The sequence below is a fragment of the Labeo rohita genome, chromosome 3, assembly GCF_022985175.1.
Source record: "Labeo rohita strain BAU-BD-2019 chromosome 3, IGBB_LRoh.1.0, whole genome shotgun sequence".
Classification (NCBI taxonomy): domain Eukaryota; kingdom Metazoa; phylum Chordata; class Actinopteri; order Cypriniformes; family Cyprinidae; genus Labeo; species Labeo rohita.
In genome coordinates, this window is record NC_066871.1 from 14843212 (window position 1) to 14865916 (window position 22705).

Below are 22705 nucleotides of genomic sequence, written 5' to 3' on the forward strand. Positions count from 1 at the left end.
GACCGAGACGGCAGAAAGCGCATCCTGTTTGCTTTAATTATTTTACAAAAGCGCAATATTTTGTTGTTATTTTGAGTGCAGACAAATAAATGCAGAGTCTTTACAGATTCGAAAGATGTATTACTTTTATCTGTATGACCAAAAATGATGGAGTATTTTAAGTGCCAGTGACCGCAGCGGCACCTCCATCTGTCATGCAGTGAGCGCACTACTGTTCAGCTTCCACACTCCACACAGACACCCGAAGAGCCCCTTTTTTCTAGGTTAACATTAGATTGAGCTGCCATGTAAAGTTGCTACTACATACATCTTTTAGATGTAAAGCCATATTTGAGGTCGATGAATGATGAATGAGCGTTTGAATGTCCTACCCGATGTACTACATTACCCCAAAGACCAGCCGTTAACAATCTGTCCGTCACAGACTGTGTGACTTCGCCACTTTTGTGACTAAGCGACTAATAAAATTCTGGTCGACCAAGCCTCTTCTCGTCGACTAAAGGTTAGTCGACTGTTAGGGGGCAGCCCTAGTATGATGTGACAGACAACTAGTTGAATGAAGAATGCAGTTGTCATGCCCATAAATAATCGTACTGTGTGTGAACATAACTGTATTAAAAATTCAAATACAGGACTGACAACTGTATTTTGCTGCTGTGTGAATGTGGCCAAAAATATCTTAATTTGTGTTCTGAAGATGAACGGTCTTATGGTTTGGAACGACATGAGGGTGAGCAATGACAGAATTTTCATTTTTGGGTGAATTATCCCTTTAAATCACTGTACCATGTCAACACTGCCAGTCCCAGTCACTCTTTTTCCCACTAAAAGTATCTCAACCTCATTAAAAACAAAAAAAGTATATAAAGTATATATATATATATATATATATATATATATATATATATATATAAAATTTTATTTTATTATTATTATTTTTTTTTTTTTCAAAAATCAGACTCCACAGCTCACACTATGCTTGCTTTTGCCTACAACAGCCACTTCTGTTTAGCTGCAGTCTGGACTCTGGAGCAAAGGAATGAGGTAAGAAAACGAGGTCTATAATATATTTTTTATCACCCCAAAAAATAAATGTTCTGTAGATTACTGGAAAACAAATACTGATTAAGATCACAATTATTTTTTGACTGCAATCTCTGACTTCTGCACTGACTTTGCTCTCTGAACACGAGTCTGTGAGATTGCAGAGAACCCAAGAGTCACGTACAGACATTTGTGTGCGACGTTTGGTAGCCTCTGAGAATGAAGATGCAGCACCGAACTGGACAGGTCAGTCCTTCAGACGCAATAGTGAGGCTGACATTTCGTTTGTCGTGATGCGGACGACATCAAACAGTCTCGGCTAATGATGCTGATAGAGGTCTAGCACTACACCTCAACATATCAATATCATTTTAAAATCCGGTTGCCATGGCAACTGGCAGCAGCTGGAACATGAGCCCGCTCACCCTCCTATTTCCCCTCTCGCTGTCTTTTAGTCCTGCGTTCCAGTAATCTTAGTTGTTTAGAGTGACCTCACAGCTCGAGATTACCTGCTGCTCGAAGCACCAGTGAGCCTACCTGAGACACACAGAGAGAGAGAGAGAGAGAGAGACGAAAGTCGAGGGCGAAAGTTACCTTTCCAAAGCTACCCTTGCCCAACACCATGAGAAAATTGAAGTCGGACAGTTTCATGCGGTCCCGGTTGCCATTGCTGTCGAATTTGGAGATGGCGTTGGAGGAAGAGCCGTCTGTTTTGCTGGGACCAATTTTAGCTCTCTGTTGGGAAAGAGAAAAAGAAACAATAAGCTCGTGTTAGAGTGGGGTCAGAGACAACACAGACACACACGTTTGTTTTTCCAGCACGGTGGCGACTTTCATTTGACTTCTGTTGTTTTTATACTGAACTAATGATATTTTCTTTCCCCTACTCCTAAAACCAACATTACAGAAACAGACTCTCTCACACAAAAAAGGTACAGAAAGGTACAGAAGCTGTCGCTATTTTCATGTACGACAATATAACAATACTACACTGTAAAAAATTAAATGAAAAGACTGTAAAAATGCTACAGTAAAAACCTATTAATTGGTTAACGGTAAGTTCCCCTAGTATATATGTTTTGGTATGGTTCGATATATGCTATGTTTAGGAAAAAACTATATTATCAAATAGAAATAAGGAAAATAAGAACAAAAAATCAAAATGACAAGCAACAGCACAAATAAATACAACAGAGTGAAGACACACATAAAATAAATAGTGCTCTTCAGGTTTTTTAACACATTTATTACGTGAGGAGAGCAAGTCGACCTGACTGACAAGAAGAGAGAGGTGAGAAAGACAAGAGGAACGCAGATGATTTAGTTTTGAAATTAAATGCAAAAGCACCTGTTTGGCAATATTTTGAATTTTGAAAAGCCTGTTGACTTTTGCTGTTTATCTAAAGGTGATATTGGAAGTTTTTTTTAAACATTTGTTTCTTATTTTATTGGTTCCACATGTTTGTTGATTTTTACATTTATTTAAGCTTAACTTGTAATTTACTTATTTTATTTGACATCAATGTGTATGCCGTGTCTCCAAGCTTCCTTATTGTTTTGCCACTAAACATTTATTTGGTTCCACAGTGTTGACTTATTTTCAGTTTTGTATGTTATTTTATATTAGGCATAGCCTATAGCATGGTGCAATTTTATTCGTTTTGTTAATAAAAATGATATGATTTATTTATAAGCTAAGTGAGTTTGACGTTGTATTTTGTTGTTGCTTGAATTGCATTCAAGCAATTGACGCTGAATTACAGCTAATTTGAAAGTGAAAAACTGCACACAGTGCTTTTTAGCTATTTAAAATGAAGGAATGCGAGGAAAAGATGGAAAATTCAAACAAATTAAAAAGAATTGCTTTACGCTAAATTGGCGCTAATTTGAAAGTGAAAGTAAAATGCGCACTGTGCTTTTAAGCTATTCAAAAGGATTGGAAAGTGAAAAAAATATGGACTTCTTCTTCTGGCTCATCTTTTGGCTCAACTGGCAGAGCTTAAATGAGTTTAAACACAGATAGCAACTTGTGCTGTTCAGGTCTCACCTGCATACGTGCGTTATCAGCACCCGACTGATAAATGACTGCTCATATTCCAGCATGAATGTCAAGTTCGACATTTTACACATTTTGCATCCAAACAGAAACCTGTTAGCAATGTTAGATTTTCATTTAAGGAATAGTTTACCCACAAATGAAGATCCTGTCATAAATTATTCACCCTCATGTCGTTCCAAACCCGTAAGACCTTCATTCATCTTCAGAACACAAATTAAGATATTGTTGATAAAATCCAAGAGCTTTCTGCATAGACAGCAACGCAACTACCACGTTCGAGACCCAAAAAGGTATTAAGGACATAGATAAAATAGTCCATGTGACATCAGTGGTTCAACTGTAATTTTATGAAGCTACATGAATACTTGAAGAAAACAAAAAAAACAACTTTATTCAACAATTTCTTCTCTTCTGTGTCAGTCTTTAACAACAACGCATGCGTGTGGTGCCTTGAACGTGTCAGTTGTGTTGCTCTTGAATTTCATCAAAAATATCTTAATTTGTGTTCCAAAGATGAACAAAATTCATTTCTGGGTGAACTATCGCTTTAAGACTTTTGCCCACGTTTATTAGAAGCTAAGCACATAGTACAAGACTCAAGCTAATTGCCTTCATTTTTAATCTGTAACTAACTGACAATATTACAGTAGCCTATGCACTTGTGAGACTTGAAACTTTGAAATCTAGCCATCTTGTCTTCATATATGCACACTCTCTCAGTGTTTGAGAGAGCAGCAATAAGAAAAGACCAGTGATACAGTGAAAGACTACAAGGATACAGCGAGGCATTGGAAATTGTGAACAAATGCAAAAATAACAACCACTCCATATGTCTCCCCAAGCGCCATAACATCTATATTTCTAGTCTTTTTCTTATTTCCCTCCGATCGTTTGCTGGTCTCCACAACGTAGGTGATTTCAGGTTTTACAATCCTTGTGGGACATTCGGGCTTGGCAATGTAGGCAAAAGCTGGCCCACACACATACTGTACAAACGTAAGAATGAGCCACGGCCTGACACGACTGACATCTCTTGTTTGTTTCTCTCTGTTGATGTTAGTGAATTTCTTAAGCAGGTCTATTCATCACGTCGCTGCTAAATCTGTCAAACACATGATTCAGCAAACGCTGGGTAAACCTGTCACCCAGACTGCAGATGAAGCAATTTTTGGCTATTGTGTGCATGTGTGAAAAAGACAGCGTGTATCTGTAATACAAAGAGAGATATTAAATATGTCTTTGGCAGCATTTGTAAAACAGCTCTAAAGTGTTTGTCAGACACAGAGGAAGTGGGTGTGTGTCTGTTAAACTGTGGCGGTTTGTGTGTGTGTGTATGTGTGTATCTCTCGCTCTCCCTGGGTGAACGTTTAGTTTCTGGCAAGGATCTCGCTGCCCAAGCTGGCATGCTACGGAATGACAGACGGCCTGTGTAAATGTCTGCGGTTCCTTCTGTATTAAGTGTGTGTGCGGTCACAGGGCACAGTCATTAGGCCCCGTCCGCTGCAGGCTGAGGGGAAGTGTACTGCCGATTTCCTTGTTCACCAACTTTCTCCTTCACAGTCCACTGAGAACTGATCCATTATCTACAGCTGTGAGCCAATCACACCTACAGCAGCCTAGCAACAGGTCACGCACACACACACACACACACACACACACACACACGTACCGTCTCACACAAATGCACTAAAAGCTTTTCTCATTCACAACGCGTTTGCACAGCAACAGTGTGTCAAAATTCCTCACTTACTTTGCTTTTTATGCACTGCAGACACTATTTTAACTAGTATCTTTCTTGTTTTCCTACTCTAAAAATATTTAAACATGCTTAAAACAAGTTACATTTATTTAGACGTGTCTTGATTTTTACTTGTTTTAAGCATAAATCTCTACATAATAGACTTTCTGTCCATCTACCTTAGAAAAAAATATTTATTTATTTTAAATATCCGCTGTGATATATATATATATATATATAGTTTCTTAATATTTATTTTTTAAAATCACTTTTATATATTAGGACTGTCAAACGATTAATCGTGATTAATCGCATACAAAATAAAAGTTTGTGTTTCCTAATATATGTTTGTGTACTGTGTGTAATTATTATAAATACAAACACATTCATGTATATATTTAAGAAATATTTACAAGTATATGCATTTTTTATAGAACGTTTATATAATGTATATTACATATAAATAAAAAATAATTTGTACATAAATAACATAAATAACTTAAATATATACATTAATTTGTGTGTATTTATATATACATTATAGTTACACACAGTACACACACTTACATTTGGCAAACTCAAACTTTTATTTTGCATGCGGTTAATCGCGATTAATCATTTAAAACCCCTTTTTTTAATATTTATTTAAAAATCTGTATGTCTTTAAAAATGTTTAAATATCTGTTTTATTTTAATATTTATGTATGTATTTTTTCTAAATATGAGCTTTAAATAAAAGTAATTTAGTAAAATTTTCTTCGAATATCATTTATTTTTTTAAATATTTGTGTGTCTACTATTTTAAATATTTATCTAAATATCTATGATTTACATAAAAATGTATTTAAATATATCCGTTTTATTTGAATATTTATTTAAAACATATGTCTGTCTCTGTTTTTTAAATATTTAAATATTAGAAGTCTGCTCACCAAGCCTGCATTTAATTGAACGAAAGTACAGCAAAAACAGTAAAATTAAAATAAATATTTACTCTTGGAATATATATTAAAATGTAATTTATTCCTTTGATTTCAAAGCTGAATTTTTAGCACATGATCCTTCAGAAATCATTCTAATATTGTGATTTGCTGCTCAAAAACATTTATTATTATTATTATGTTGAAAACAGCTGAGTATATTTTTTCAGGTTTCTTTAATGAATAGAAAGTTCAAAAGAACAGCATTTATCTTGAAATCTTTTGTAACATTATAAATGTTTTTTAATCAATTTAAAGCAATCTTGCTAAATAAAATTATTAATTTCTATAATTTCTAACAGCCATTTTATGCAGTGGACACACCTCTTAAATTACACATGCCACTAACATCCTGTGATATGTACAAGAGGTGACTGTAATTAAAAACACGCTGAGCTGATTTCAATTCTGACACGTTTACAATCACTCCAAATGAATTTGTGCATGCCTCTCACTTTTCCCATGATTCCAACTGCTATTTACCAGCAGAATGAATGTGTAGGATTGCCTGGGTCCCTTCGGCCCATCCCACACGCGCCTGTCTCGCTGCCCTCTCTCTCACAGCCTTTTGGAGTACATTCAATTTTAATTTCCAAACTGCTGCCATATTGTGAGGCTGGCATGCGGCTCAGTCTAGCATAGAATTCCATTAACCCACTCCCTACTGTTCAGACGCCACACTTCACACTGTCCCTGCAGACTAACACACGGCCGGCTGAGTCTGCTGCCCAGTGCTCAGCCTCACTCACACTCACATCTCTGCCTCTTTTTCTATCTGTCTGCCTCTCATTTAAAGTGGTAAATACTGCTAATTACCCCCTTATGTTGTTCCAAATCTGACTTCGTCTGTACACAAAATGAGAAATTTAGAATAACGTGCTGGCTGCTCTTTTCAGAATTTACAATGAATAGGAACTGAAGCCCTCAATCTTTTAAAAAGCACTCAAAAGTATCAAAATTTGTCCAGACGACTTATGTCATATTCTCATAAATAATTTCATATGCCTATATTCTCAATAGCAAAACTTCAAAGTCATTCAAAATATTGGTCAAAAACTGTTCTAGGTCTTAAAAACGTAAAATTGTATTTATTTAAACATCCGTCTGTCTTGTTTAATATTTAATTTTTTTGCTTTATATGAATATGTATGTAAATATTTATTATATTATAAATTTTTTTTCTATTTTTATTTTTATTTTTATTTTTTAAACATTATTATTATTATTTTTGGGACAAAACTTTTTAGCTTGTTTAAAGCATACTTTTTTTTTTATATTTGGATATGTTTTATTCGAAAACAATACTTATACATCTATGCATGTTTATTACTTAAGTATCTGTCTTTAAATACATATTTGAAGGTTATATTAAGACAAGTCATATAAATCACTTTTATGATCCTTTAACAACTTAAACATCTGTCTGTGTTGTTGTTGTTTTTTGTTTTTTTTTTACATTTTTGCTATATATTAATATGTATTTTAATTTATCTTATGTTCATTTAAATATATGATTAATTTAAAATGTATTTGTTCTATTTTTAATTTTTGATTTCAAACAAAATTTTATTATTATTATTATTATTATTATTATTATACTTTAAATTTTAGGAAACACCTGTGCAATAATCATGCTATCTAATTAGCATCTTTATCTCGGCAAAGGAGAAGTGCTCACTAACACAGATTTAGACAGATTTGTGAACAATATTTGAGAGAAACAGGCCTTTTGTGTACATAGAAAAAGTCTTAGATCTTTGAGTTCAGCATATTTTTTAAACATGAATTTTTTCCTATTTATATTTATTTATAATAATAATTATTTATTATTCTTTTCCTTTACATCTTGGGACAGAACTAACTGGAAAACTACAGGGATTTTATCTGGAAATTATTGCAGACTGTTTCTTGGGCGCATCTGAAACGTTCTGGCTCACTGAATATATTTATATTTTGGTCTGTTCCTTACACTATCATAACACTTCAGAAGAGAAGAAAAAACTGCATGTCATATGCACCGCTTTTTTGCTACTTTTATGATGCTTTGTCTCCTTGAACCATTATTTGAAACTTGAAGGGTCCAGTTGCAATCACCCGGTAAAGAGCAGCCAGCACACTATTCAAAATTACACAGCGGGAAAAAAGCCACACGAGTTTGAAACAACATGAGGGTGAGTAAAAGATGACAGAATCTTCATTTGTGGCTGAACAATCCCTCTAATCTTCATAGCTCATAGAATTTTCCAAATCTCTCGCTCTGAAGGTCGTGCTTCTGTAGATCTGTGGGCAGGGACGTGTGGCCTCTGGGGAAAAGCCATTTGAGAAGCTCTGTCTCTCCGCCAAAACCACGAGTTGAGTGGCGGCATTGATCTCTGCGTACACATACACACACACACATAGCATACATGCACACACAAAACGCTCTCCACCTCCTCCTCCTCCATCGATTGCTGGGCGTGAACGAGCGATTAGCTCTGTATCCAGCTAAGAGCCTCATCACTGGACTAAGGGAGTGTTTCTTTTGTAAAAGACAAACATCTCAGCCATATTCTGCTCAGCGGTAAACCGACGCACACACGCGCACTCACACAGACATACAGCATCAAACGCTCTGCCCGACGACCCAGTGGCGACAACTTTTATTTGTCTGATCCGGAATAGACAGGAAGGATGCAGAAGAGGAGGAGAGAGAATGGGAAGGGAGGGATAAAAAGGAACGGAGACAAATGCTAATGTGGGTAGATTTCCACTGAGCTGAATGCGTCGCTTTCACCACGCTTCACTGCACACAAATACCATCATTTCTGCACAGCAGTGTGGAGGGTGGAGGGAGAAAGAAGAAGAAGAAGAAAAAAAATAAAGGGCTAAACAGTGAGAAGAAGTCATTTGTTCATAGCGGTGAGATGTGGAGGGAGGTGGTCACGTCTTGACAGGTCAAATTACAGGTGAATAAAAGTTGAGGAGATGCTACCAACAGGAGGGCGGCTATTAGGTGAGACGACTTAACCGTTTTGATTACACCTCTGACACACAGAAAAACACAAACAACCACAAAAAAGAAAGCGTGTGTTTTCATACAAGACTGAAAAGTGGTGCTGGGGAAGAGTTGACTAAAATTAGCAATGCTAGCATGCCAGCTCAGCTGTTTTCAAAATACTTATCTATCACTCAGCAGTATTCTCAGAAGACCCTACTTGAAACGCAGCATCTTTTTTTTAGCAGTGATGTAAATGTTTAGTTAAATATTCCTGCTTTTTATTATTCAATTTTAAATTTGAGATGAAACTACTGTTTACAAACAAACGATCAGCGATGATACTTCTAGGATGTTGCACCTCGGAAAATTGTGTTCGAAACAAAGTGTTTGAACAAAATTGTGATGATTAAATACCACACTTTAAAAAAAGATTTATTTATTGGTGATTTGAACCTCTTTAAATTTCCATCAGCGTCATGAATCAGAAAAACAAGTTTAAAATTAATTATAGGTAATTGCTTTGCAATTTTTTTTTCCACAAAGAAATAAAAATACTGACTGAAAAACTTCACACTGCAAATTGTTAAAAAGATTTGCATTTGTTTTAAATGTAGTAAGTACAGATGATTAGATATAATGAAAATCTTTTTAATTTTACTAGTATTTAGCATACCTTTACACTGCTCTAAAGCTTGGATTTTTTACAAATTTGGAAAAAAAAAATGATCACAATAAAATTTTTCATATCAGTCACCATTGATAATTATCACAATAAATTTCAATCTTTATTCCTTTTAAGTTTAAAGGCAGATTTTTGCTCCTAAGTAAAAGCTGTAGTTTTAAACAGCTCTTTATGGTCAGAACATGACAAACACTTCATGTTTTTGAATTCTTTACACATTTTTCTTTAACAAAACAAATATCTTAATAAAAAGATTCTTACTTTCTGCATGTTCTAATGAGTGGTATTGTTTAAAATCCTGAAACAGGTTTGTGTTGCCTGACTTTGATGACATGTATCTTCAGCAGTTTGCAGTACAGGCTGCAATATTAATAATATGACATATTTTTTGTCTCTTGACAATAGCTTCAGTTGACAGCCGTAGTAGCTTGAGTAATGATGCAGATGTTCATTTATGTTCATTATCAAAAACAGTAACATCTGTTAAAATTGTAACAACCTATTTTTTATTTGGTAAAATTTAATTATTCTGACTGATTGGTGTTTTTTTTTTTTTTTTTTTTTTTTGTAAAATGACCATTGATCTTCCATAGTAGCATTTATGTAGATCATGATAACCTAGTTAAAGCCACACAGGTCGCACCTCATTATTATGGTACAAATGTAACTATACGGTTTCTAGGTATCTGTATGAAAAACAGCAGCCTGAATACAATTAGTATAAATGCACAAACGCTATAGTTTAATCACAAAAAAACTATGTATATTACATGACTTCTTTATACATCTAATACATGTCTACATTAATAATATACTAAAATTTGATATGAATATCCCACATTGGTGACACAATACCATGGTGCAGTTAGTGTTACCACAGTAAATCCATGGTAAATAATGGCGATTTGTAGATTGAAAACCCTTCTGTCTCAGCGCACAGTGTTTCTCTTGTTTGTCAGTGCTGTTAAGCTAGTTTAAATCACTGTTAGCGCTGTTTAGTGCTCGTGAGACTCATCAGCGAGTAAACACATTAGCTCTAGTAAGCTTTCGCTGCTATTTGAACTTTGAGCCGAGCGATAAACGGTCCATGTTGCATGGTTCAAATGAATACCGCTGTTTTGTTCCTCATTTGGCGCATACACGTTACATCGAACTCTTGTTATTGTTTTATCGAGGGAAATTATATTGTGATAATTATCATTATCATTTTATCGCTCAGCCCTAGTTTGGATACCCCTATAAGTTGCAAAATGGGGTTTTGGACAATATTAACAGTAATTTGTATGATTTTTGTGTAAATAAATAATGAACTTGCTATCATTTCTTATCATTGAAGACCAACAATATAATATAATATACAAATAGCTCTATGGGCCCTATCATGCACCTGGTGCAATGCAGCGCCAGGCGCGCCGAAGGTGCTTCTTGCTAGTTTCAGCCCGACGCAGTTATCATTTTCACATTGTGCGCCGAAGTGTTTAAATTTGTGCGCCCATGGGCGCGCTGGTCTGAAAACGAGGTGTGTTCAGGTGCATTGTTGGCGCGTTGTTATTTTGAGGCAACTGAAATAGACTGCGCCATTGACCAGTCATTTTGTTATTTAAAGAGCACTTTAGTACTATGCACTGATAGGCAGGTGCACAATGCACACACTCACAATGCTTATTATACAAACACTGCACACAAACATGCCAAATATTAAAAAAATTAAAGGATTACAATATAAAAGATTATTATTTTGTACATAAATATAAAAATGCCTACATGTCATAATGGATAGTCAATTGTTTTCTTATGTGGGCTGTTTTTTTGGTTCAGCAAGGGAGGGAGAGGATGGAAAGGGGGTGCACAGTGACTCATTTGAGGGGGCTCGGCCCGTGAATGCCCCGCTTTGGAGCCAGCCCTGCTGTCTGGAGAAGCGTTCAGTCTTTGGTCTAGCAAATTTCGCAGTGTAAATAGTGAATCCGCCCTGGCGCAAGCGCAACTGGCTCTTAGAGGGAATAGGAGATGAGACTCTGATTGGTTTAAAGCATGTTACGCCCAAAACACACCCATGACTCATTAAGAGAATAGGGACAACCCTTTTAGGCCATGTGCCGGGCGTGCAAACCATTTTCCTGTCCTTAAAATAGCAAAAGTGGATTGGGATATGCCCTAAGTGTACCTGCACTGTGCACTTAGACCATGCGCTTGGATTGTTAAAATAGGGCCCTATATTTTGATTTAATAAAATGTGTTATTATAGTTTGTGTTGTCTTTTATCAGCGCAAAGTCATGAAAAAATATGAAGAATTTATGCTGTTGCACAAACATAGATTATTTGTTTTAAAGCCTTGCTGGTTAAACATTTCATACGCATGCTGTTCCAGCATGCGTGCACACTAAAATCCTGTCAAACAGCACCTAATTGCGTCTGACTGTGCTAATACTATCAAAACACACAATATCAGTTGCTTATGTCTAAAGTGAAGGTTAACAATCGAGAGAAAAATGGATGTGTGTCTGTATATTAGATGCATGCAGCTCTTTAAGGGACAGCAGACTAATTGTACTAAACATGCTGCCGCTTGTCATTAAAGGGGTAGTTCACCCAAAAATTATAATTCTGTCATTATTTACTCACATGTTGTCCCAAACATTTCTTTCTTGTGCTAAACGCAAAATAAGATATTTTGAAGAATGTGGGTAACCAAACAGTAGCTGGTTCCCATTTAATTTAATAACAGAAATGGTCAAATAGATAACATTCAACAGCAAACAAACAAACAAACAAAAAAACTCATTCAGGTTTAAAACAACCTGAGAGTGAGTAAATGATGGTATAAAAATAAAACACTATGACGAATTGACAGACAGATGACAGAATTTTCATTTTTGGATGAACTATTCTTTTAATGTTAATAAAACAAACCACAAAAAGAAAAATGACTCACTGCTCTTGACTGAAGAACTTTAATATAGTTGCTTTAAAGGGGTCATCGGATGCCCATTTCTCACAAGTTGATATGATTCTTTAGGGTCTTAATAAAAAGTCTATTATATACTTTGGTTAAAAATTCTCAGTGGTTGTGTAAAACAACACCCTTTTTATCTTGTCAAAATGAGCTCTGCAAAAATCAACCCATTTTGATGGATTGTTCCTTTAAATGCAAATGAGCTCTGCTCGTCCCGCCCCTCTCTTCTCTCTGTGGAGTGATGAGCTGTGCTCTGAGAGATTGTTTACTTTACCCGCATTTAGCGCGTTTACCCGCAAAACTTGCTAACGAGCACGTTATAAGGAGAGGTGATTGCAGAGATTCATAAAAAAAAGGTGAAGCTGGATCACAAATGATTTGCACGAACATAGACTCATTTATGTAGGTCGGGAGGTGCATTTCCTTCACAAAAAAAACGTAGTCCACTGCATCTTCAGCAGCTCAGATGTCGGGAGTAAATGACGACCACTATGTTCACCTCAATCGCTCAATCTGAGATAATCTTGTCTAACTTATGCTCCGGCATCGAAACAATGGAGGTCGGACTGTTACAGCTGATTTAGGGCGGGTCTGAGGTAAGACGCTCATGTCAATCAACTATTGTGGGAGCGGCCTCTGTGGGTGTGACGCCACAACGACAGGCATCTGAGAATGACTCGATTTGAAAAAGGGAATATTATTTTTTACAGATTAATTAAAAACCACTGCATGGATTTTTATCATTATAGGGTAGATTTGTACATACACTGCCAACACACATTAATGTTCAAACAACATGGAAAAGTGAACTTTGCATCCGATGACCCCTTTCATATAAGAATCAACGTATAATTTATATATATAGTGTATAAGTATATAGCGTTTCACTTTTTATATTAGTTAGTTCAATTTCTTGAATGCCACTGCTAAATACACCTTCTGTACCTGAAAAATAAAGCACTGTTTATTTGTATTATGTTTACATGTAATGTGTATCTTTGTTATTATTTTTCAATAACAAAGGTAAAATAATGACACTTTGTAATAATGATTTTTGTCAACACATAGAGACTAACATCAGAGTTAGTCATTTGTGTGAGAAACTTTTTTTTTTTTTTGAATAACGTAAAGGATTTGTATTTAAAAAATAAAAAAGTATGTCACGTCATTGACCCCTGGGCAAGTTGAGTCCATAGAAACATTCGTATCCATATAAAACAGGAGTTGATCCAAAATGAGTGTGAGATAATGAGTCATTTCCCCATCTCTGTTTTCATGCTGAGCCAAATCTGGCTACAGCTCACGACGCAGGAACAAAAGTTGACATGAGGCTACAGCTCTGAGCGTTGCGTGATGTGGGCGCTCTGGTCCTACAGCACAGGAACAGGAGTGACCGGCTTTGTGTTACTGAGACGGATCCTGAGGGAGGCCTGCCGGTCAGTCTGTGTGCGTAAGTGTGATGGAGCTGCTGGCAGGTAGCCTGATACAGCCCCGGCCTTAATGAGCTCAATATGAGCACCAACAGGCCAATCCTTCATCTGCCCCCTCCGCCTTTCAGCAGAGACCTGCCCTGACCGCAAAGACCCCGTCGCGAAGAACTGACTCGCTAGCCTTTCCTGCGTCTCCCATCCTGATGCTCTCAAACAGAGTTTAAGCACTTTCCCCTCACAACCACTCACAGTCTTGAAGCATGCTGGGAACACTGGGTCATTCATTCTCAGCCAGCAACAATCGAACACACATCTGAACAAGACACCAGATGTGATGCTAATCTATGAGAAAACTGCTCTAAAGCTAGTCAGCTGCCCACAGAGCCAGTGTTTTTAGGCAAAACAGACACAAACCATGCTCCATAATTTCAAAACAACTTAATAATGTTGCTTCTAAGCTGTAAGTTTTAGTTAATATAATAATAATAATAATAATAATAATAATAATAATAACAGATATTACAAAGATGATGGTGACATTGTATAATAACGTTTAATATATATTTATTTATATAAATTATATAATTATGTCTAAAACAAAAATTACTAAAAAAAATAGTTTTGTTAAAATTTGTAAATGTCTAATATTTAAAAATAAACAAACTGTTAATATAATAATAATAATAATAATTATTATTATTATTATTATTGATATTATTATGCAATACTATAATCATGTTAGTAGTACAGTAAGAGTGCAATTTTTTATAGTAATATAAAATTCTGATGTAATTTTAAAATGTAGTAAAGAAATTACAGAAAATGTAACATTTATTATATTATTATACATTTTTCTATATAAAGAATGTAAGACTACTAGGTTTTGAAATAAGACATGAAAGTTGTATAATTTCTAATTATACAACAACAACAGCAACAATAATAATAATAACAACAATAATAATAATAATAGATATTACAAAGATGATGGTGACTTATTTAATATTAATGTTTAATGTTTATATATATATATATATATATATATTCATATATTTATATATTATATAATTATGTCTAAAACAAAAATGACTAAAAACAAGAGTTTTGTTAAAATTTGTAAATGTGCAATATGTAAAAATAAACAAACAGTTAATATAATAATAATAATAATTATTATTATTATTATTATTTTTATTTATAATCATGTTACTAGAACAATAAGAGTGCACATTTTTTACAGTAATATAAAATTATAAAATGTATAAAGTTAATAATCATTTTAAAATGTATTAAAGAAATTATAAAAAATGTAATTTATTATAGTATTATAAAATTTGTCTACATAGACAAAAGAATGTAAGGCTACTAGGTTTTGAAATGAGTAGTGAAAGTTGTGTAATTTCTAATTATACAATAATAATAACAATAATAATATTAATTCTTATTATTACTACTACTACTACTATTTTTCAATTCTGTAATCACATTACTAGGACAATAAGAGTGCAAATTTGTTTAGTAATATACAATTATAAAATGTAAAAGTATATTAAATGATTTTAATATACATTTAAATATTATACATTTATTATAGTATTATAAAATGTTTCCATAGAAACAGAAAAACGTAAGGCTACTAGGTCATAAGTAGTCATAAAAGTTAATTTAAAAGTTATACAATAATAATAATAATAATAAAATGATGCAATATTTAAAACTTGCTAATTAATACAATTAGTCTATACAGACAATTTTTTTAATGATTAAAATTGGTCTATTTAGACAGTATGACTAGATGCTGCTCACTAGGTTTTGAAATAAATCAGCATACCTCACCATTTCAAAGACAGAGAGACAAAAAAAGACAAGAAAAGAGAGAGAGAGAGGAAAAGAAAAGACTTAAACCGATGAGTTAAGAAGTTTTTCCTCCTTGATGTGTGAAATGCCAACCCACCAGATGAGCTACAGATTGACCATTTCCCACATTTTGCATTATGCATCACACCATGTGTAGGAAAACTGCCAGCTCAGACACACACGCACACACACACACAGTCTGAGCAGCGCTAAGTTTCGCATTGGGCTGTTCATAAATAATACCATCATGCACTGAGTCCACAGCTGGGTCTGCTCGCGGGACCGTTTGAATTATGCAGAGACTTGCACAGTTCGTGCCCCTTCACACACACACAAAAATGCATCCAACATACATGCCACACACATCACATGCATGCACGGATAGGCATAAACCGACTGTCGGGACCATTTTCACCTATCAACTTTGTGGGAAACATGTCTGTACTACTAACTACTGTATGCTCTTAAAAGAAAGAGAAAACCAGAGGAAAGGGGACTTTAAAATCTGCCCGAATCAAACTGTGGTGAAAAAAGCACAGGGATCAGGAGCTTCGTGCTGGTACCTCTCAGTCAGCTCTACTCTGTATTCAAATTGGGACGTGCGGAGCAGAATGCAGGTTGACACGAGTGTGATTACTTTGGGAGGACGCTGGGATTTGCCAATGTGTTATTTATGCCAGATTTGTCAGTGAGTGATATATGCTTCATGCACAAAGACCTCTCTCTCTTTCACTTTACCTGCTTGCACCCAGTTGAGTCAAAATCAACATGAAATCAAAACTGGCTCTATTTACTTTTTTATATTTCTGGTCTTATTAGGCATGATTCAAGTACTTGTTATTCAAATAAGGGAAATGTTTGTCTTCATAATCTTTTATTCAAATATAATAACTTAGCTAAATTTATTTTCCTCTTACTTTTCAAATCCTCCCGAACCATCTGACTCTGTTCTGTTAAGTTAACAATGACTTTCATTTTAACTTTAATCCAATGCAGAAAGGAGAATATTCCATAACACCCAGTACTGTACATGACTACAAGAAATTAAAGAGTACCAGTAATGGAAAAATATAAACAAATCAAAACACAAAATAAAATTAACAAAACAAAAATAAAGACAAAACACATAGCAAAACCAAAACAAACAAACATAAAAACAAACTAAAATGAAGTAAAAAAACACACACACACACACACACAAAATGAAAAAAAAAAAAAAAAAAAACTAAATAAACCAGGCACAAAACAAAAATAAAAACAAACTAAAACAAAACAAAATAACAAAACTAAGCAAAAATTTTTTTTATAAAAAGCAAAATAAAAAAAAACAACCAAAACACACCAAATAAAAAACCAAACCAAACAAAAATAAAAACAAACAAACATAACATAAAACAAAAATAAAAAACAAAGTAAAACAAAACAAACAACAAATCAACAAGACAAAAAAAAATGATGAAAAAAAGCAACACAAAATAAACCAAAACCAAACAAACAAAACACAAAACAAAACAAAAACAAACAAAAAACACAAAATAAAGTGAAAAAATGAAATAAAAACAAAGCAAAACAAAATAAACCAAAACCAATCACAAAATCAAATTAAACAAAACAAAAATTTAAAAACAAAACACATAACAAAACAAACAACAGCAACCAAACATTAAAACAAAAATAAACCAAAACAAAGCAAAAAAATGAGAAACAAAACCAAAAATAAATCAAACACACACAAAAAATAAAACCAAAGTAAAACAAACACCAAACAAAAACACAAAATGAAGTAAAACAAAAATTAAATAAAAACTAAGCAAACTGAAACAAAACCAAACAAACATAAAACAAAACATACCAAAAATAAATCAAAAGTGAAACAAAACCAATTATATCAAACCAACACAAAAACCAAAATAAACTAAACTAAAACAAACAAAAAACACAATATAAAGTGGATCAAACATGAAAACAAAACCAACCCAAAATGAAACAAAACAAAAATTAAAACAAAACATAAAAAACACAAAAAAACACTCATTAAAACAAAAATAAAAACAACCCAAACAAAACAAACAAAAAAAATGAAATGAAACCGTTTAAATAAAAACAAAGCAAAATAAACAAAACCAACCAAACATAAAACCAAACCAAATCAAAAACAAAAGCGAAAAAAAAAAAAAAAATAACACTAATAATAAACACTAAACTAAAACAGCATTGTTCTCTAGCACCTTATCTCTTGCCCATTCCTACATGTCTAGATTTTGAAGTTGTGGTACTCCACTAGGAAATGTATGTGTATATGTATGTACACATATACTCTGTTACACCCAAAAAAGCAGGTGAACACACACACAAACTCACCTCAAACTTCTGCCGGAGTTCCTCATTGCCTTCTTCACCTTCGGGTGGGACAGGGACGTTGAAGTACTCGCCCTCTTCCTGACTGAGCAGCTTAAACCTGTATGTATGTGTGTGTGTGTGCATGTGTTTGACAGACAGAAAATAAGGGACAGTTAGATGAGCGCAGGATCTCTGCAGCATCACATATGGTTCAGCAACAGACACATTAAATCCTCCTCTGATAATGGTTCCATCTGGCCGCTATAGGAATGGCGCTCTTTCCTGAAACGCCACATTTTGCGAAATTACCTCAGCCCATTTAAACCATTCATACGCTTACAGTTTCCCTCTCAGCAGGGACGACCTTGTCTATGATCATGTGTGAAGAGGAATCCAACCGGTTGGAGTCGCCCCCAAACAGCTTTCAAACGTCTGAGGGACAGCATGATACCCCGCCTCATATTTAGCTCTTCTAACATCTGTGCTTCCAGATAGCAGAAAATCAGCTTCCTGTTTAACGGTGTGAGGTCACCGTAGCCGGGACCCGACGAGACGACGTGTTCAAAAAGCAACAGACCTACCACTGAAAGCGCCCCCCTCAGAGAGAGCAGCACGCTGGGTTTCCACCTCCTTTATTGCTACTGATGTGATAGGAGGCCCTGTGTTCATCTTGCCTCTGGTCTGCGCGGGTGTGTGTGTGTGTGTGTTGTGTTTATGACTGCAGATGAGTCATGGCTGCAGTGCTCTCCCCCTACACTCCTTTCTTCCACATCTAGACCTCCAAAGGCTTTAATGTGTGTGAGCGTCGTCCTCATCACATTCACAAAAATCAGAAAGAGCAGAAGAATGGAGCATGAAACGATCTGGATGATTTTTCTAATAGGTCAGGTAATATGATACATGAAGATATCATTATTACTAATATTTATTCATTTTATATATAGCATTATATTGTGTTGTTATGTTATATTATATATGTTATTTTGTTCTTATATTTTTAGTTGATATTTTGTTCTTCATTACACTACTGGATTTATTTTGTCTGGATTTTATGCTGCAATTATTTAATCAAAAATACGGTTAAAACAGTAAAGTTTAAAAACGTAACTGCTTGATGATGGCAAAGTTGAATTTTCAGCATCATTACTCCAGTCTTCAGCATCACATGATACTTCAGAAATCATTCAAATATGCTGATTTGATAACCATTTTTTTTTTCAGTATTCTTTAATGAATAGAAATTTCAAAAGAACTGCTTTTAAAAAATAGACATCTTTTAAAACATCTTCACTGTCGTTTCTGGTCAATTTAACGCACTCTTGCTAAATAAAAGAGTCAGTTTATATAAAGTGACACTATATTTGCATTCTGGGATTGTCTTTACTCGTAAAGGATACATTTGATGTACTCGACATGTTGGTCAGAGACTTTTATGACTTTTGGCTAAACATAGCGATAGGCAGTTAACAATCACTACATGCATAAAAGAGGTCAAAAATATTAATTAGTGGGGCTGGATTTTAACATAAATTACACGATTCGATTTGATTCTGATTCACAAGCTTGCGATTCGATTTCCAATTTGATTCGATATAGGTAATTTTGGATATATATCAAGTAGAGTACATGCCAAATTTTCTCAAGGAAAAAAAATCTCTCAACTAATGCTGTAAAATACACATCAGAGTCAGTTGGTATTACATTACTATAATATTGAAGGTTAAAATTAACTGATTTATATACAAACACCTAAACTGCACTCAATGACGTTTTTATAATAAAGTTACATAATTATATTTCTACTCCAATTTGTTTTTTGTTTTTTTTAAATATAAACATTTACATTTTCTGTCATAAAAACTTGACAAATTTATTCAAACATAAATAAAACACTGAAGAAGTGTAAAATTACATTAGACTTATTGCAATTTCTGGTATGGGAGTCGTGCTACGATATTCTGTTTATTAACTGAAAACAAGCTAAACTAATCAGTTTAAGAATCAATATCATTTCGAAAAAATGAGAATCGACTAAAATCGGGAAATTAATATTTTTTTTACCAAGTGCTATTAATTAGCTCACACTGACTTTTAAAAGTATTCATCCTAGGCTTACTATCACCAAATTAATATACATGAGCCAAAGACGTTCTACATGGTTTTGCCATTAAAAATTCAAGTCAAGCTAAAATTTATCTTTAGTTATCAATTAATCCAGAGATCGGATGTGAATAGCGCTGACCATTTGTTTGACCATATTTGACCATTTATCTAAAAAGTGAAAAAGTCTTAATATAATATAATATAATTTAATATAATAATAAAAGTAAGGGATAATGCACAGCTAGCTGTGCATCAAACAATTTTAATGTACAACGTGGAGGCCAAGAACCACCCGACGCAAAGCAAAGGTCTGTGTTACCTGTGCCTGCGTGTCTCTCTACAAACAGTGAAGCTGTGTTACTACAAAAACAGCAAATTTACCACATCGTTGCTGAGAAATATAATAAAGCAATCTAGTATCTAGGCTATTTTATTAATAAAACTGTGGGGCAGTGCTAACAACAAGTTTTTGTGTTTCTGTGTAGGCAATGTGTGATTCTGTGAGTGCAAGTTATCGGTTTGTGTTCATCAATTAAACCAGTGCATTCATATAGAACGGTGATTATACTGACTTGGAACTACCTGTGCATTAAACGGTTTTAATACATACCTGCAAGCCAATCAGAATCAAGTTTTTAGACAAACCATGGTATAATATGATATAATAATGATTGCAAAAAAAAAATTATTATACATACATGTAAGCTACAATGTTATTTGACATGGGAGGGTTGCATTGTGATTAGTGTTGAGTGATTAGACAATCATAATTATTCATTTGTTTTATATCATACACACTAAAAACAGCAAAACTTCAACAAAGTTGCAGTTTGAGGACATTCTTCTTCTGACATTCAAACTATCCCTGTTCTTAGACTCTGTCCCTTTACAAACATGAATGAGTGTCGTGGTGAGACAGTGACAGCTCTGACAATGAGATTGTGATCATGTGGATCTGTCCTGACTGAAGGTCCACTGGGGAGCTAAAACGTCTTGCCTCTAATCTGACTCTGTGCTTTTCTGTCAGGTGGCAGGAAGCAGCCACCACGGTCACAAAGAGGCTCATACGAAACCTCTGAAACACCCCCACAAAACACGTACACGCATCTCATCAAACCATCCGATAAAAGTCACATCTGAAGAGCAAAATACATAGAGAGAGGAGACACCAGCTACAACAGCCAGTAGGGATGTGAACTGTCAGCACAACCAGTGAAATATCAAAACTAAAAATGGAAAACAAACACATAAAACTAGTCAGCCTCACTAATCGATCATTTTCGTTGTGTTTAAAGGAGAAGTTCACATTTAGAACAAAAATTTACAGATAATGTTTTAAGGAAAGCATTTCAGGATTATTCTCCATATAGTGGACTTCAATAGTGCCCCCAAGTTTGAACTTTCAAACTGTAGTTTAAATGCAGCTTAAAAGGAAAGAAGGGTCAGCCAAGAAAGAAGGGTCTTATCTAGCAAAATGATCATTTATTTTCTGAAAAATGTACAATTTATATACTTTTTAACTGCAAACGCTCATCTTGGTCTAGCTCTGCTGAACTGTGTGTTTTCCTGTTTATGACAGTGAGGGTATGTGGAAAAACTCCCATCTCATTTTCTCCATCAACTTCAAAATCGCCCTACATCGCTGCAGAAGTACTGACCCAGTGTTTACAAAGTGAACATGCAAAGAAGGTCAAACACCCTTACAAAAAATGTAAAACAGCAATGTAGGGCGATTTTGAAGTTGTGGAAGAAACTGAGATGGGAGTTTTTCAACATACCCTAACTGTCTTGATCCAGAGATGCACAGACTACACAGTCACAACACGGAACTAGATCCAACACGGATGGACATTTAAGATTAAAAAGTATATAAATTGTACATTTTTTTGAAAATAACCAATTGTTTCGCTAGATAAGAACCTTCTTTCTCGGCTGGGATTGTTTAGAGCCCTTTGAAGCATTTAAACTGCATTTTCGACGTTCAAACTCGGGGGCACCATTGAAGTCCACTATATGGAGAATAATCCTGAAATGTTTTCCTCAAAAAACACAATTTCTTTACGACTGAAGAAAGAAAGACATGAACATCTTGGATGACAAAGGGGTGAGTAAATTATGTTTTGCTGTGGAAGTGAACTTACTTACACACCATACTAGCCAATACATTTATGCTTGAAATTTATGCTTCAAACAGTTCAAAAGGGTCATGAACTTTTTTTTTTAATGAAAATTCTGTGATTAATAACTTATCTTCGGAACACAAATGAAAATATTTTTGATAAAATCAGGGAGCTTTCTGACCCTGCATAGACAGCAATGCAACTGACACGTTCAAGGCCCAAAAAGGTAGTAGGACAGTGATAAAATAGTCCATGTGACATCAGTGGTTCAACCATAATGTTATGGAAGACACAATCATATGAAAAAATCGTTTTTGTTTTCTTTGCACACAAAAAGTATTCTCATAGCTTCAGAAAAATACGGTTGAACCATTGATGTCACATGGACTATTTTAGTCGTCCTTTCTTGGTCTTGAACATG

At 34.6% G+C, this 22705-nt stretch overlaps 1 protein-coding gene across 2 annotated transcripts in view; it reads right to left on the reverse strand.

The window, feature by feature from the left end:
- Positions 1-22705, reverse strand: part of prkcbb (protein kinase C, beta b) — a 158612-nt gene that overhangs the window by 58240 nt on the left and 77667 nt on the right. For both annotated transcript variants that reach the window (XM_051102886.1, XM_051102880.1), the window contains exons 8-9: positions 18083-18179; positions 1639-1779 (exon numbers count right to left, since the gene is read on the reverse strand). In XM_051102886.1, coding sequence (XP_050958843.1) covers positions 1639-1779; positions 18083-18179 — 238 coding nt within the window. The remainder of the gene's footprint in view (positions 1-1638; positions 1780-18082; positions 18180-22705) is intronic.